General features: G+C 42.4%; 1 protein-coding gene and 5 non-coding genes across 6 annotated transcripts; 3 read left to right on the top strand and 3 right to left on the bottom strand.

Annotated features, from left to right (window-relative positions):
- Window positions 1-3,148: 3,148 nt before the first annotated feature.
- Window positions 3,149-4,354, bottom strand: gjd6 (gap junction protein delta 6). Its single transcript, XM_047331698.1, has 3 exons — window positions 4,025-4,354; window positions 3,829-3,958; window positions 3,149-3,756 (listed from the first exon to the last, which is right to left on the bottom strand). The coding sequence occupies exons 1-3, from the start codon at window positions 4,352-4,354 to the stop codon at window positions 3,149-3,151; spliced, it is 1,068 nt and encodes a 355-aa protein (XP_047187654.1).
- A 3,669-nt stretch (window positions 4,355-8,023) lies between these two features.
- Window positions 8,024-8,097, top strand: trnai-aau. The gene has a single exon. It is a non-coding gene; the product is annotated as a tRNA-Ile (tRNA).
- A 1,420-nt stretch (window positions 8,098-9,517) lies between these two features.
- trnai-aau lies at window positions 9,518-9,591 on the top strand. Its single transcript has one exon. It is a non-coding gene; the product is annotated as a tRNA-Ile (tRNA).
- A 1,710-nt stretch (window positions 9,592-11,301) lies between these two features.
- Window positions 11,302-11,374, bottom strand: trnar-ucg. The gene has a single exon. It is a non-coding gene; the product is annotated as a tRNA-Arg (tRNA).
- A 263-nt stretch (window positions 11,375-11,637) lies between these two features.
- Window positions 11,638-11,711, top strand: trnai-aau. The gene has a single exon. It is a non-coding gene; the product is annotated as a tRNA-Ile (tRNA).
- Window positions 11,712-13,417: 1,706 nt separating this feature from the next.
- On the bottom strand, window positions 13,418-13,490 carry trnar-ucg. Its single transcript has one exon. It is a non-coding gene; the product is annotated as a tRNA-Arg (tRNA).
- Window positions 13,491-14,056: the final 566 nt, after the last annotated feature.

Genomic DNA, 14,056 nt, shown 5'->3' with positions numbered 1-14,056 from the left:
CTCACGGTCTGTGCTTCCTCCGGGCCCCATGCTGCCCCCTGGTGTGCGGGAGGTTGAACTTCTTCTTCTTCTTCTTCTTCTTCTTCTTCTTCTTCTTCTTCTTCTTCTTCTTCTTCTTCTTCTTCTTCTTCTTCTCCTTCTTCTTCTTCTTCTTTAAATGGCGGTTGTCAAACACCTTTTAGGCGCATTACCGCCACCTTCTGAAATGGAGTGTGGATCAGAATGGTCTATTCTAATGGATGAGAAAACAAAAACAGAAACAAACAAATTAAAAACAAACAAAAGCAAAAATAAATAAATAAGAATAACTACTCTATATACTTCTATTAATTCCGGTCTTTTCCAAGAAACTAAATGCTGCTCTATATCCCACATGCCCTGAGTTCATCTGTATTATTTCTTTAATATTGAATTTGATGTGTTCTCTTCCCAGTTTATGTTGTAAAATCGTTTGGACAATTAATAGTGACATGCTCTACTCTTCTTGACTATTACATCCCTCACACATACCAGTTTCATGCTTTCCAATTAAATTAAGCGTACTATTTAATCCAGTATGCCCAAATCTCATTCTGGAAATTATGTCCTCTTCCTTTTATTCCTACTTATTTCTCTCATTCCTTCGACCTCCTTTTGGATTCTGTGAACCATCTTCCTTTAGTTTCCCTGTTCTATTGTTCCTGCCACTACTTTTTCATTTCTTCTTTCACTATGCGTTTAACTTCAGCCTTACTATAATTTACTACCATATTTACTTCTTCTTTTTGTGTTGCACTTTTTGCCTATTTATCTACCAATTCATTTCCGTCTACACCTATATGAGCTGGAATCCAGATGAAAAATACTATGACTACTGCATTGTTTATTCTGGAAACAGTTTGATTATGTGCTGTCTTGTTTCTGACTGCATGTTTATGAAACTGGTTAATGCAAGGTGAACGTGCCATCGTCATGCTTATTTTTCTTCTTCTTCTACTTCCTCTTGGAGTTATATCATATAACCCTTGTGCTACCCTTTTGCATACTTGGTCCGCCAGGGGGGGGTGTTTTTAAATCGCCACCGGCCTGCGCGCATAGGCCAAAGGCAGAGATCAGGCGAAGGCCTTGATCGTGAGAGCGCCCGCCTGTGTCCCTTTCGTGAATTTTTTTTGGAGTTGGGGCACCCTCTATCACCCGTGTCCAGGGGTCGGCGCTGTTTCTTTCTTTCTTTCTCTGTGTGTGTGTGTGTGTGTGTGTGTCTCTCTCTCTCTCTCTCTATCTCTCTTGGGGGCGGGGGGGGGTTGGGGTCAGAGAAGCCCCGACCCGACCCCGAGGCTCCGGGGCGGTTTGTCCGACCCCGGGGTTGGGGTCAGAGAAGCCCGGAGGCTCCGGGGGGTGTCCGGGGGTCCGAGAGACCCAGAGGGCCTCTGAAAATTACACGTGTGGCAAGCGGGAGGGTTAATAAGAGAACCAGAGTACCATTAAAATCTTAATGATACCCACCCCTATTCAGAAGGAATGCCTGACATAATAAAAACAGCCAACATTATGCATTGCATTTATTGCAAAGAGTGCAGCCAAAGCATGGATGGGAACACTTCTTTTGTTGTCGGAGCATCAACTTCCCAATCAAAATGTTTAAAAAGCACAATGTCTATAAGAAACAAGCGTGTGGTGAGTCAAAAATTAAAATAACATTAATCACCCCCCATAATGTAGCCAAAGAACAGCTTCTTTTTACAGAATTTCAGTCCCAAATCATGCTTATGAAAGAGCACCTTCATTCCTGTTTACAGTCATTTATATAACGTGTTAAGAAATTACCAATGTATATGTGAACTGTCAAGAAAGGGTATAATAGGTGTATTATTGCATTGACAAAAGGGACTGGTCAAAATGTTTTAATCTTTCGTAAATAAATAAAAGTAAAACAAAGTGAAAAAAGGGTGTTGGAAACAGGCTGAGGAGTAATAACGATCAGAAGGTTTCTTGAATTCTTGAATGGATTATCCTGATTAAAGGAGCCTACTTTTCAAAGGACATTTTAGTGTTGAATCTTTCAGTGTAATTTTTATGCTGTGAACATAACAAATCTGATTCAATTTACCTCCACACTATTTTGTTAAATTTTTCTGTTCTTTTTTCATGGCTTTATTCAAATAGACCTGGGGTCGGGAACCTACAGCTCTGCCTTAAATGTCTGTTCAGATTCGACGTGCTGCTAATAAACCCCCCGCATTTCCTGCACTTGTCGCCAATTTCTCTGTCACAGGCAGACTTTTAACTGTTATCCTCTGCCCATGTTTCACTCTGTGGCTCGGATGTTAACATGCATGCTAATTGGTAGCTTGTATAGAAAGACAGGCACGTTACGTTGATGCCTGACGTATATTAAAAATATATACACCTTTAGGAACCAATAAGCAGAACCGAACTCTACTTTCTCCTCACTCGTCTCTCTCCCTACGTCTCCTCTGGGGCATGTCGCTACAGTGATGTGTTTGTCATTGTAGTTGTCATGTAATCGCAACTTCATGAAATTTCGTAAAATTCTGTAGCAGTGGCGGCAATAATTAAGCAAAATGAACGTAGAGGAAACCCTGGATACTTTGACACAATTTTAAAAAAATATTTCTTCAACAAAAATATGCATCACATCCTAAATTGTTGTCATGACTACAAGCCTGCCACCTCTATCTTACGCCTGCAGGTGGCTAATCTCATTAATGTTACACAAATAAGGGAAGGACTCAAATAGGCCTGCATAGTTCTAGTTTTATTTCAAAGAAGGCCTACACATGCCAGTTTTTTCCCTCTCCTCTTCATAGGAGTTTGGTGTTTTTCTTTGTTATAACAGTTCAAAACAGTATGACTATAAAAGAACTATAGTTCTTTTATATATAGTATAAATATATATAAAACTTTATACGCTGGGCTTTCTTCATTTTAAGGGTCAAATCGGTTTTGTTGCTCCAGATGAATTTGATTTGGTGGGAGAACTGCCAAAAATGGCTCTTTTGATAGTAAAGGTTGAAGACCCCTGAATTAGACCTAAGAAAGAAATTTGGGGCTATTTCTCTTTAAATTATTTATTTCTCTGAGGACCCTTTAAATTCCAAAGTGAGATCCGTGGGTCTAAAAAAATAATGGCAGCACAATGTGTCATAGACTATATCCAGACCTGAGCACTCCTCTGCTTGGACCCTCTGATCTCTCTCTTACTCCTCAGGGGCTGCATCTCTTCTTTATGGGAATTCTGTCTCTGTGGCTGCTCCAGTCTAGTCTCTCTGACCTCCTCAGATTCCCTCATACTACTACAGTTCACGGCACAAGTCCAATTCGGCTGGTGACCCACCACGAGGTCCAAAGTGGGGTGAGAGGAAGTCCTGGTCACGTCTCTGAAGCCTAAAGATGATATGAGAGATGGGCTGTCAGGAGGGAAGGTTTCATACCCCCCTCTCAAACCTGGGCAACCACCCCAGGGGGTCTTCTCCCTAAGCCTTGCCACCTGTTGGATCTTCTTCCAGCCCAGGTGGTTTAGCTCCAGCAGGTTGAGAAGGATACAGAAAACCCCCACACAAAACATGAAGCACAAGAAGATGGTCTTCTCTGTGGGCCTGGAGACGTAGCAGTCCACTGGCTGGCTGCAGGGGGCAGAGGTGCAAAGGAAATGAACGGGCACCTGGAAGCCAAACAGCTTCCACTGGGCCAGGACAAAGCCCACCTCCAGAATAGCACGTAAACACACATGGAAGATGTAACATTTGGACAGAACCCCTCCAGGGACCACATGACCCTCTGTGCCCTCCCCCGTGAAGGAGAAAGTTTGTGCCTGGTTCAAGGTTGTGCCATGTTCTTGGGGGTCTCCCCTCTGAAGGCCCTGGTTGGTGATGCCCTCCAGCACATCTGCCAGACTGTGTCCTAAATGCTTATGGGAGCGGATGCAGCTATCTGAGTCGCAGCTCCGATCATAAGCCTCCTGTCGGCTGTCACGCCCAACATCTGGGCTTCCATGCCCTGGGATATCCCCTGGCTCTTGCCCCACCCTTTGGGAGGTGTTGTGGGGCAGCTTGGAAAGATTGTGCCATGTGTAGATGATGAAGCAGAGGGATGGCGTAGAGACGCTGATAATGTGAAACACCCAGAAGCGTGGTTGCGAGATGGGTGCAAATGCATCGTAGCAGACAGTGGAGCATCCTGGCTGCAGGGTGTTGCACACAAACATTTCCTGCTCGTCGGTGTACACATCCTCGGTGGCCACAGCCACAATGAGCAGCCGGAAGATGACCATGACGGTAAGCCACAGGCGACCAATCATGGTGGAGTGCTGGTGGACAGCATCCAGGAGACGTTTGAGCAGGGTCCACTCCGTCATGGTGGCCTCTGGCTGATGGCTGCCTCGAGGAGGGACGAGCTGCCTGGAGTAGAGCAGACTTCTCTGGTCTGATCCACCTCTCCTTCTCCTAAACCCCTACCCTCCTGGACCAGTTGACACTTTATACTGACCTGCAGATGACCTGAACACTGTCCCACTTAATCTAGACTACTTTTTGTTTTTTCTCAATTGTAGCAACTGTTGCCTCTTTTTTCTTAATCAGAAGGATCTTCTGAAATCAGAGCACCTATCCTCCTGAACTGAAGCCTGCAGTAGACTCCCTCTCTGTGATTGCCAGACTGGCTGCTTTGAGAGCAGTGGAGCCATTGCAAGAGAGCCATTCCATCTTTCATTGATAAGGATGTCCACTTGAGATGAGTCACTTGGTGCGTACTTCTCTCTGGTGTTTAGGATCAATTTTAGAATGTACAGACATCCCCCTTCCTTTACCAGAGGACCTGCTGATAGTGCAGACAGATAGAGCATTCTTCAATGATTAGTCCTCTGAAAGCTAATGGGCTCTTCCTTTAATGGAGAGGCATATTTTTGATGATGACTAGTAAAGAAGTGCATGTTCACGCCCATGTTCTGGACAACACTTAAAAATATTATTCACAAATAGGTCAACTTAGATACACTAAGCAAAATAATTTGGAAATATGGTTTAGACGACTGAGAGTCAGACAATTCAGTCTGGTGTCTCATGAGATTTTCTGTTCAAGGCCTTGTTTTGACTGCTCCTCTCCAGCCACTTGGCAATCCTCTTATCGGTGTTTTAAAAAAAGACCCTTGAAAGGTACCAGCATCAAATCATCCTGTCCTGCAGATAGAACACTCAGTGACCCTGTTCCTTACATCAAACAGTCCTGGCAAGCTGAGTCTATCTCTCAGAGCTCTGCTCACTTTCTATTTATGACATGAACAGAAAAGTTTGGTGCAGCATTAAATAAAATATGTAATTTATATTCTTAAGGCCTCTGTAGGCATTTTATAAAGTTATTGTTGGATGATCCTACAGCATCTTCTGGTGGATTCAGAAGAAGATGAGTTGCATTTGACAATTATTGTAATTTTCTTTAACGGATAAGCTGACAATCATATCTAGTGATTGACCAAGTGTTTGCCGGCACAGGGTTTTAACCTCTCTCCCTCTTTTTTTATTTTTCACACAACTACCACCAGAAAAGACTGAAAGTGTCCTCTGTGCATGAGTCATTGCACTACTGCAGTTTTAGTTTCAATTTTAGCATCAGTAAAGACATTTTTCAGCAAATTACTAATATGTAAAGTTCATACATAATATTTTTTTGACAGGTTAAAGAAAATACACTCATAGTCTGTTATAAGTTAAAAAGTCTTAGTAAGTTCATGGTCTGTAGGGATCTTAAAATCTGTAATAAAGTTAAAAAGATCATCCATTCAGGAGTGCTAGTTCATAGGGAAGGATTAAAATCATAAAATTGTGTTTAACAGTTAAAATCAGTCATGTGTAAAAAGGGTTAAAATTCTAAGAGAAAGATGTTAATATTGTATGGGTTACTTTATTCTTTAGTGTCTAATTTGAGGCGTTAAGGTAATCTATGTGTCATGATCTTGTGTTTTCATTTCCTGTTTTATTTTCAATTAGTTCCTTGTGTTGTTTCACTTCCTGTCCTGTGTCTAGTTTCTGGTGTCTTGTTTTTCCTGTGTCTCCTGCCCCTGTGATTGTCTGCACCTGTTCCTAATGTGTCTCACCTGTGTTCTAATTGCCCTGCCCTCCTTGTGTGTATTTAGTCTCTGTGCTTCCCTTTGTCTGTGTTGGATCGTCTGTTTTTTCTTGTTGTCTGGCCCGGTCTGTTTCTGCATTTTTTCCCCCCCTGGCTCCAGTATTTGGAGTATCGTTTTTTTGCTAATTTTCGTGGACACCTTTAGTTGTATGCTGTTTTTTTGTTTTATTATTAAACATCCTTTTTTCATCACCTTTGCATTTGGGTCCAGTTCCTGCTCAACTGGGACAGTACAATCCAGCCACAAAATGGACCCAGCAGGTGATTCTTTTGATTTAGATCTTCGTGAGTTAATTTAATCGTGAGACTTGTATTCGTGGACAATTTAATAGGAACATAGGATGGGAATACAAGGAAGGGTGTCTGCGCATGGCACGCAGGGAAGTTTCCCAGAGGCCCTGGTTGAGGAGTTCATTGCCTGGCTGGCTCAAGGACTTTTTGAATACCCCGGACTCCCACACAGTCTCCCAGTGTGCCATCCAGGCGGCACCCCAGTTGGCTACCATCAGGCCTGTTAGCATCCAGCCAGCCTCCCAGTGTGCCATCCAGCCAGCACCCCAGTTGGCTAGCATCAGGCCTGCTAGCATCCAGCCAGCACCCCAGGTGGCTAGCGTCAGGCCTGCTAGCATCATGGTTCCGTGTGTACAGCCGGTCTCCACGTCGTCAGTCGGAGGACCAATCGACACGTTCCCCGTAGGTGGTTCGGCCGACGTCTGCTCCTCCTCGTCCTCAGTTGGTAGGGCAAAGAGTGGCGTTTCAGTTGAGGAGATTTATGACATGATACGAGGACTCCAGGGATTTTTGGATTATTCGGCTCGAGCTATGAACAGGCCAACAATGTCGGCAGGCCTGCGGCTTGCTTGCCTCCAGCCGTCCTCCACGTCTCCAGTCGGTGGGCCGAGTGACACGTTCTCCGTCGGTGGTCCGGCCGACGTCTGCTCCTCGTCCCCAGTCCCCAGATGACAGGTTTCGGGCACTTCCACATTAGCTGAACTTGCTGGATCCAGTGACTACATCCATTTGTATATACATCCTATATCCATGTCCCATACCTCCACAGAGTTTTGTGGAAATACGTTCAGTATTTTACGTGTAATCCTTCTGCCAAAAAAATAACATACAAGGCAACAAATAACCGCACAGTGCTGAAAACATAACTTCCTTGGCAAAGGCAATGACATGCATCACAATGTTTATGCAAACCCTCCGCATGTGCTGTACGTGCAGGTCAGCCAATAATGATGCCATTTTATCAAGGCATTCATATGTGGGTAGCAGTCACACTACTTCAGCCAATTCTCATCAGCATACACCTAAAAACACCAGTTTTGTAGGGCTGAGTACAATCATCTGTTTGATCTGAATTTAGAAGTATCCTGTTAGTTAGGTAAATACTGTCCTGTATGGGGGCTTAAGCTATAACCTTTACCTTATTAACACCACAGACAAAGTGTTGAGATATTGAAAGACCTTTTATGTTCCTTCCCTTGTAGCAGTGAGGTTTTTTTTTTGTTCTCATGTGATTTCATAGAAACCATATGTCTTGTACAGGCTACAAGAAGTGAATGCTAATTTTAACCAGGAAGGGACTCAAAGCCTCAATCTTCTGATTTACAGTCAGACGCCTTGTCCATTAGGCCACAAAACTCGAGGATGGAGTTGTGTGGGGGCTGGATAGGAGAAAACTATGATTTGATTGTTGAGGCAGATATTTGTTACAGAGTTGAACATGCTAATTTTACTGGTAGCCTTGAATTACAATCATAGAACTCAATTCAAGACTTGGTGAGCTATGCTTTTGTCTGATTGAGAGCTTGTCCACTGCAGATCCACCTACACCTGTGACACCCGCCTTAAGATCCACACAGTTGTTCATCAACAGTTAGGCATGTATACAAAATGTGGCCGGTTAGCTCAGATGGTTAGAGCGTGGTGCTAATAACGCCAAGGTCATGGGTTCAACCCCCATACTGGCCAATTGTAACCAAACTTTAGCAGGATGGGTCTTATCACCTTCCATTTGGTGATTGAAGCAGATTAATTGATTAGATGCTAAAATAAACTCATTTCTCTGGGAGTATTCCACAACAGTGATATAATTCAAGTCCTCTTGCATTGTGTTTTCAGACAAGATGATTTTCTTTGAACTTGCACTTAAAAGTCTGGGGACGTGACATGTTACAGGAAGTGGAGGACTATTTTCATCGTGTGATAGTATTTTATGACAACAAAACAGACTACAAAAGCACTGGGATACTGTTTTGTCCAGATGAATGGCCAGTATGGGGATTGAACCATGACTTTGGCATCATTAGCACCACGCTCTAACCATTTTAACAGTTTGTTTTTTTTGAACAAAGTAATTCTCTCTCTCTCTCCCTCTTTCTTTCTTTCTCTCTGTCTCTCTCTCTCTCTTCTCACAAACACAGTGACCGTCTGCTGGTAATTTTAAAGATGACAGGTTTCGGGCACTTCCACATTGGCTTCACTTGCTGGATCCAGTGACTACATCCATTTGTATACACACCCTATATCCATGTCCCATACCTCCACAGAGCTTTGCTGAAATCCGTTCAGTATTTTACGTGTAATCCTTCTGGCAAAAAAATAACATACAAGGCAACAAATAACCGCCGCACAGTGCTGAAAACACAACTTCTTTGGCAAAGGCAATGACATGCATCACAATGTATATGCAAACCCTCCGCATGTGCTGTACGTGCAGGTCAGCCAATAATGATGCCATTTCGTCAAGGCATTCATATGTGGGTAGCAGTCACATTACTTCAGCCAATTCTCATCAGCATACACCAACTAGTTTTGTAGGGCCGAGTACAATCATCTCAGTTTGATCTGAATTTAAAAGTATCCTGTTAGTTAGGTAAATACTGTCCTGTATGGGGGCTTAAGCTATAACCTTTACCTTATTAACACCACAGCCAAAGTGTTGAGATATTGAAAGACCTTTTATGTTCCTTCCCTTGTAGCAGTGAGGTTTTTGTTTGTTCTCATGTGATTTCATAGAAACCATATGTCTTGTACAGGCTACAACAAGTAGGATGCTAATTTTAACCAGGAAGGGACTCAAAGCCTCAATCTTCTGATTTACAGTCAGACGCCTTGTCCATTAGGCCACAAAACTCGAGGATGGAGTTGTGTGGTGGCTGGATAGGAGAAAACTATGATTTGATTGTTGAGGCAGATATTTGTTACAGAGTTGAACATGCTAATTTTACTGGTAGCCTTGAATTACAATCATAGAACTCAATTCAAGACTTGGTGAGCTATGCTTTTGTCTGATTGAGAGCTTGTCCACTGCACATCCACCTACACCTGTGACACCCGCCTTAAGATCCACACAGTTGTTCATCAACAGTTAGGCATGTATACAAAATGTGGCCGGTTAGCTCAGATGGTTTGAGCGTGGTGCTAATAACGCCAAGGTCATGGGTTCAACCCCCATACTGGCCAATTGTAGCCAAATTTAGCAGGATGGGTCTAATCACCTTCCATTTGGTAATTGAGGCAGGAAGCAGATTAATTGATTAGATGCTAAAATAAACTCATTTCTCTGGGAGTATTCCACAACAGTGATATAATTCAAGTCCTCTTGCATTGTGTTTTCAGACAAGATGATTTTCTTTGAACTTGCACTTAAAAGTCTGGGGACGTGACATGTTACAGGAAGTGGAGGACTATTTTCATCGTGTGATAGTATTTTATGACAACAAAACAGACTACAAAAGCACTGGGATACTGTTTTGTCCAGATGAATGGCCAGTATGGGGATTGAACCATGACTTTGGCATCATTAGCACCACGCTCTAACCATTTTAACAGTTTGTTTTTTTTGAACAAAGTAATTCTCTCTCTCTCTCCCTCTTTCTTTCTTTCTCTCTGTCTCTCTCTCTCTCTCACAAACACAGTGACCGTCTGCTGATAATTTTAAAGATGACAGGTTTCGGGCACTTCCACATTGGCTTCACTTGCTGGATCCAGTGACTACATCCATTTGTATACACACCCTATATCCATGTCCCATACCTCCACAGAGCTTTGCTGAAATCCGTTCAGTATTTTACGTGTAATCCTTCTGGCAAAAAAATAACATACAAGGCAACAAATAACCGCCGCACAGTGCTGAAAACACAACTTCCTTGGCAAAGGCAATGACATGCATCACAATGTATATGCAAACCCTCCGCATGTGCTGTATGTGCAGGTCAGCCAATAATGATGCCATTTCATCAAGGCATTCATATGTGGGTAGCAGTCACATTACTTCAGCCAATTCTCATCAGCATACACCAACCAGTTTTGTAGGGCCGAGTACAATCATCTCAGTTTGATCTGAATTTAAAAGTATCCTGTTAGTTAGGTAAATACTGTCCTGTATGGGGGCTTAAGCTATAACCTTTACCTTATTAACACCACAGCCAAAGTGTTGAGATATTGAAAGACCTTTTATGTTCCTTCCCTTGTAGCAGTGAGGTTTTTGTTTGTTCTCATGTGATTTCATAGAAACCATATGTCTTGTACAGGCTACAACAAGTAGGATGCTAATTTTAACCAGGAAGGGACTCAAAGCCTCAATCTTCTGATTTACAGTCAGACGCCTTGTCCATTAGGCCACAAAACTCGAGGATGGAGTTGTGTGGTGGCTGGATAGGAGAAAACTATGATTTGATTGTTGAGGCAGATATTTGTTACAGAGTTGAACATGCTAATTTTACTGGTAGCCTTGAATTACAATCATAGAACTCAATTCAAGACTTGGTGAGCTATGCTTTTGTCTGATTGAGAGCTTGTCCACTGCACATCCACCTACACCTGTGACACCTGCCTTAAGATCCACACAGTTGTTCATCAACAGTTAGGCATGTATACAAAATGTGGCCGGTTAGCTCAGATGGTTAGAGGTAGGTGCTAATAAGGTCATGGGTTCAACCCCCATACTGCCCAGTTGTCACCAAACTGTACCAGGATGGGTCTAATCACCTTCCATTTAGTGTTGTGAGGCAAGAAGCAGATTTATTGATTAGCTATAACCTTTTCCCTATTATATTTAAATGACCTTTTATGTTCCTTCACTCGTAGCAGTGAGGTTTTTTTTGTTGTTCTTATGTCGTTTTATTGAAACCATATGTCTCGTACAGACTTCAACAAGTAGGATGGTAGTTTCAACCACGAAGGGACTCGAACCCTCAATCTTCTGATTCGAAGTCAGACGCCTTGTCCATTAGGCCACATGGTCACAAAACTCACATAGAAAGCTGTATGGTCGAAGCATATGAGTAAATTGTGGTTTGATTGTTGAGGCAGATATTTGATACACAGTTGAACATGCTAATCTTACTGGCAGCCTTGAATTACAATCATAGAACTCAATTCAGGACTTGGTGAGCTATGCTTTTTTCTGATTGAGAGCTTGTCCACTGCACCTTCACCTACACCTGTTACAACCGCCTGAAGATCCACACAGTTGTTGATCAACAGTTAGGCATGTATACAAAATGTGGCCGGTTAGCTCAGATGGTTAGAGCGTGGTGCTAATAACGCCAAGGTCATGGGTTCAACCCCCATACTGGCCAATTGTAACCAAACTTTAGCAGGATGGGTCTTATCACCTTCCATTTGGTGATTGAAGCAGATTAATTGATTAGATGCTAAAATAAACTCATTTCTCTGGGAGTATTCCACAACAGTGATATAATTCAAGTCCTCTTGCATTGTGTTTTCAGACAAGATGATTTTCTTTGAACTTGCACTTAAAAGTCTGGGGACGTGACATGTTACAGGAAGTGGAGGACTATTTTCATCGTGTGATAGTATTTTATGACAACAAAACAGACTACAAAAGCACTGGGATACTGTTTTGTCCAGATGAATGGCCAGTATGGGGATTGAACCATGACTTTGGCATCATTAGCACCACGCTCTAACCATTTTAACAGTTTGTTTTTTTTGAACAAAGTAATTCTCTCTCTCTCTCCCTCTTTCTTTCTTTCTCTCTGTCTCTCTCTCTCTCTCACAAACACAGTGACCGTCTGCTGATAATTTTAAAGATGACAGGTTTCGGGCACTTCCACATTGGCTTCACTTGCTGGATCCAGTGACTACATCCATTTGTATACACACCCTATATCCATGTCCCATACCTCCACAGAGCTTTGCTGAAATCCGTTCAGTATTTTACGTGTAATCCTTCTGGCAAAAAAATAACATACAAGGCAACAAATAACCGCCGCACAGTGCTGAAAACACAACTTCCTTGGCAAAGGCAATGACATGCATCACAATGTATATGCAAACCCTCCGCATGTGCTGTATGTGCAGGTCAGCCAATAATGATGCCATTTCATCAAGGCATTCATATGTGGGTAGCAGTCACATTACTTCAGCCAATTCTCATCAGCATACACCAACCAGTTTTGTAGGGCCGAGTACAATCATCTCAGTTTGATCTGAATTTAAAAGTATCCTGTTAGTTAGGTAAATACTGTCCTGTATGGGGGCTTAAGCTATAACCTTTACCTTATTAACACCACAGCCAAAGTGTTGAGATATTGAAAGACCTTTTATGTTCCTTCCCTTGTAGCAGTGAGGTTTTTGTTTGTTCTCATGTGATTTCATAGAAACCATATGTCTTGTACAGGCTACAACAAGTAGGATGCTAATTTTAACCAGGAAGGGACTCAAAGCCTCAATCTTCTGATTTACAGTCAGACGCCTTGTCCATTAGGCCACAAAACTCGAGGATGGAGTTGTGTGGTGGCTGGATAGGAGAAAACTATGATTTGATTGTTGAGGCAGATATTTGTTACAGAGTTGAACATGCTAATTTTACTGGTAGCCTTGAATTACAATCATAGAACTCAATTCAAGACTTGGTGAGCTATGCTTTTGTCTGATTGAGAGCTTGTCCACTGCACATCCACCTACACCTGTGACACCTGCCTTAAGATCCACACAGTTGTTCATCAACAGTTAGGCATGTATACAAAATGTGGCCGGTTAGCTCAGATGGTTAGAGGTAGGTGCTAATAAGGTCATGGGTTCAACCCCCATACTGCCCAGTTGTCACCAAACTGTACCAGGATGGGTCTAATCACCTTCCATTTAGTGTTGTGAGGCAAGAAGCAGATTTATTGATTAGCTATAACCTTATCCCTATTATATTTAAATGACCTTTTATGTTCCTTCACTCGTAGGCAGTGAGGTTTTTTTTGTTGTTCTTATGTCGTTTTATTGAAACCATATGTCTCGTACAGACTTCCAACAAGTAGGATGGTAGTTTCAACCACGAAGGGACTCGAACCCTCAATCTTCTGATTCGAAGTCAGACGCCTTGTCCATTAGGCCACATGGTCACAAAACTCACATAGAAAGCTGTATGGTCGAAGCATATGAGTAAATTGTGGTTTGATTGTTGAGGCAGATATTTGATACACAGTTGAACATGCTAATCTTACTGGCAGCCTTGAATTACAATCATAGAACTCAATTCAGGACTTGGTGAGCTATGCTTTTTTCTGATTGAGAGCTTGTCCACTTCCACAACAGTGATATAATTCAAGTCCTCTTGCATTGTGTTTTCAGACAAGATGATTTTCTTTGAACTTGCACTTAAAAGTCTGGGGACGTGACATGTTACAGGAAGTGGAGGACTATTTTCATCGTGTGATAGTATTTTATGACAACAAAACAGACTACAAAAGCACTGGGATACTGTTTTGTCCAGATGAATGGCCAGTATGGGGATTGAACCATGACTTTGGCATCATTAGCACCACGCTCTAACCATTTTAACAGTTTGTTTTTTTTGAACAAAGTAATTCTCTCTCTCTCTCCCTCTTTCTTTCTTTCTCTCTGTCTCTCTCTCTCTCTTCTCACAAACACAGTGACCGTCTGCTGGTAATTTTAAAGATGACAGGTT

The sequence above is a fragment of the Scophthalmus maximus genome, chromosome 4 (assembly GCF_022379125.1).
Source record: "Scophthalmus maximus strain ysfricsl-2021 chromosome 4, ASM2237912v1, whole genome shotgun sequence".
Classification (NCBI taxonomy): domain Eukaryota; kingdom Metazoa; phylum Chordata; class Actinopteri; order Pleuronectiformes; family Scophthalmidae; genus Scophthalmus; species Scophthalmus maximus.
This window is presented reverse-complemented; position numbering and strand designations above follow the sequence as displayed.